This window comes from Teleopsis dalmanni, chromosome 1 (genome assembly GCF_002237135.1).
Source record: "Teleopsis dalmanni isolate 2A chromosome 1, ASM223713v2, whole genome shotgun sequence".
NCBI classification, from domain to species: domain Eukaryota; kingdom Metazoa; phylum Arthropoda; class Insecta; order Diptera; family Diopsidae; genus Teleopsis; species Teleopsis dalmanni.
The window spans coordinates 172,863,969-172,866,309 of NC_051846.1; the positions used below are offsets into that span (position 1 = coordinate 172,863,969).

The window sequence follows — 2,341 nt, forward strand, 5'->3', positions numbered from 1 at the left end:
TAACTCAAAGTAGTAATGAGACATCAATAAGTATTGAACAAAAATGGTACCTTCTGATACCGTCTGGAGCACATTAGTCATTGATATGTGTGTTTTTTTGGATAGCATATTTAATTCGATTGATATGAAAGTACAGTAGTTATAATTTCTAATTATTTAATCATATATAAAAAATATATGGTGTACAAAGTCTATATTAATATGCATATATTATTTACTTACTTGGGGCCAAGATTTTCACACTTAAAGCCGGAAAGTAGAATGTCTAATATTGTATAAAAAATGTATTGATATATTAACAAATTTTTCAGTAAAAATAACGTTATTCACATTCAGTGCATTAAATTTTGGTATTCTACTATAATTTATTAAGAACTTTAAAAGCCATTAATCTTAAAATAATATCCAAAAACTAGAAACGAATTATAGAAAAAAAATAATTGAAATTGAAAACCATTCTCAAATGAAATTCATTATATGAAATAAATTCAAGGCCTGCTTATACTTTTGATTCAAGATTTTACAATATCATTTCAACCAATTAATTATCCCTGAAAGTTTCGAAAGAGGTTTTCACATTCCGGTTTTTGCTAGGAATAGATATTAATTTTAAGGATAAGAGACTCATAATGTTTTCTCTTTTATTTGGCAGACGTTACAAAGATCATTAGAACATTATTAGACAGTGGTCAGCTACAATGTATTCAGTTTGGCTCTTTAAGGGAAAAGAAGAACACTGCACCAGCAGATATATATATATATATATATAGAAGATAGATTTATAAATAGAAGACTCGATACTGCTTGATATGTTAACAACAAGAAAATAATTGATATGGGTTATGGCTGTTCCAAATTATCTGCTATAAAATTGTTTAGATAGCTATACGACAAATACGTTGGTGTATTGACTAATCTCGTTCAAGAATTTAACATATAATTGGACGATTTTTAATTTGGTATGTAAAAGAATTTTACAGAAATTTTTGATATATACTTTTTAATAGTATGCCCTTGATATATACGATAATGTTACATCAGTTTTTGATTAATGTCTTCTTAGTTGTGTGTTCATTTGAATTATATAACCGCACTTCTCGTATCTGTATAAAGGAAAAGTTCAATTAGATTTGAATATGACATTTATTGGGAACCCGCTAATTGTGATCTTAAAATGAAAAAAAGCCTAGGGAAAGATTTCCAAGTTCCGATATAGTCTATTTTCATTACTATTTTAACAGAGCAGTCGAAGTATGCTAATTTGATTAAGAGAAACAAAAGGAAGTCCTTTTAGGAAGTTAAGCACCTTATAGTTTGAAGATTATGAAATGACTGCAACCTAAAGTTGCAGTTCTTCACGTTTTTATTTATTTGTTCGCTTCACGGACATACATAAATATCTATCAGTTAAATATATTCTTGTTGAAAATTATAGAATCTCAAATAGTTATAGATGTTGTTTTCTAAATATGATTTTAAATATGAACTAGTTCATTTGTCGAAATCATAGTCGAAACGAGACATAACTATTATTATTATTATTTATAATTCAAGTATATAATTGATTTATATACATAATATATGATTTGAATTTTGCATACATATATGTTCTTATAACTGAAAATAATCTAAAATAATCTGCATAATGCTAAATAATAGATTATTAATATGTCGAATTTAAAATCACAGATGTATTAAGTTAAAACTGACTGAATGTAGAAAACCTATCATGTTAAAATATATCTATTAAACACCAAAACTAGCAATGCACATATGCGCTAATCTACAACTCCTACTCCTATATCAACTAGTCCATTTTTGCTACTAGACATTACGCCATTCAGGAATCGTGACTATCGATGAGGTCATGTCGCTGTCATTAATTATTGATGACGCTGATGATGATTTTATTACGAGTGTGTCAGATTCGTTTTTCGATTTGTAAATTTATACTTAACGCATATAAAAATTGCAAACACATCGTTAACAAAAACTGGACCTGATGCTGCATAAAGCAGATGGGCTCTCAGCTCCATAGCAGCAGTTAAAAAGGAAATAAAATAATTGGTAGTCGGGACTTTATTATTTAATTAAGAAAGTAAAGTAGATAAAATGCAGCACAATTATAGAAATATTTAAATACCAAATATTTAAAGGAAAACTCTTTAAGATTAGAAAGATTTCAATAAAAGTGAATTCACTTTAAATTTTTGAAAAACATGAATAATTGAAACATTTTCGTTTGTGTGCCTACCACCCACCGCAAAAAGCCTCAAAAAATAAAACAAAGTAATGAAATATAAAAAGAAAACCAAAAATAAATAATTTTTATTTATTTCAT

At 27.1% G+C, this 2,341-nt stretch overlaps 1 protein-coding gene across 1 annotated transcript in view; it reads right to left on the reverse strand.

Moving 5' to 3' along the window:
- LOC119666730 overlaps window positions 1-1,832 on the reverse strand; it is a 4,013-nt gene extending 2,181 nt beyond the window's left edge. Inside the window, exon 1 of the mRNA XM_038076013.1 lies at window positions 1,797-1,832. Within this exon, the coding sequence (XP_037931941.1) occupies window positions 1,797-1,832 (36 nt within the window). The remainder of the gene's footprint in view (window positions 1-1,796) is intronic.
- Between the last annotated feature and the right edge of the window lie 509 nt (window positions 1,833-2,341).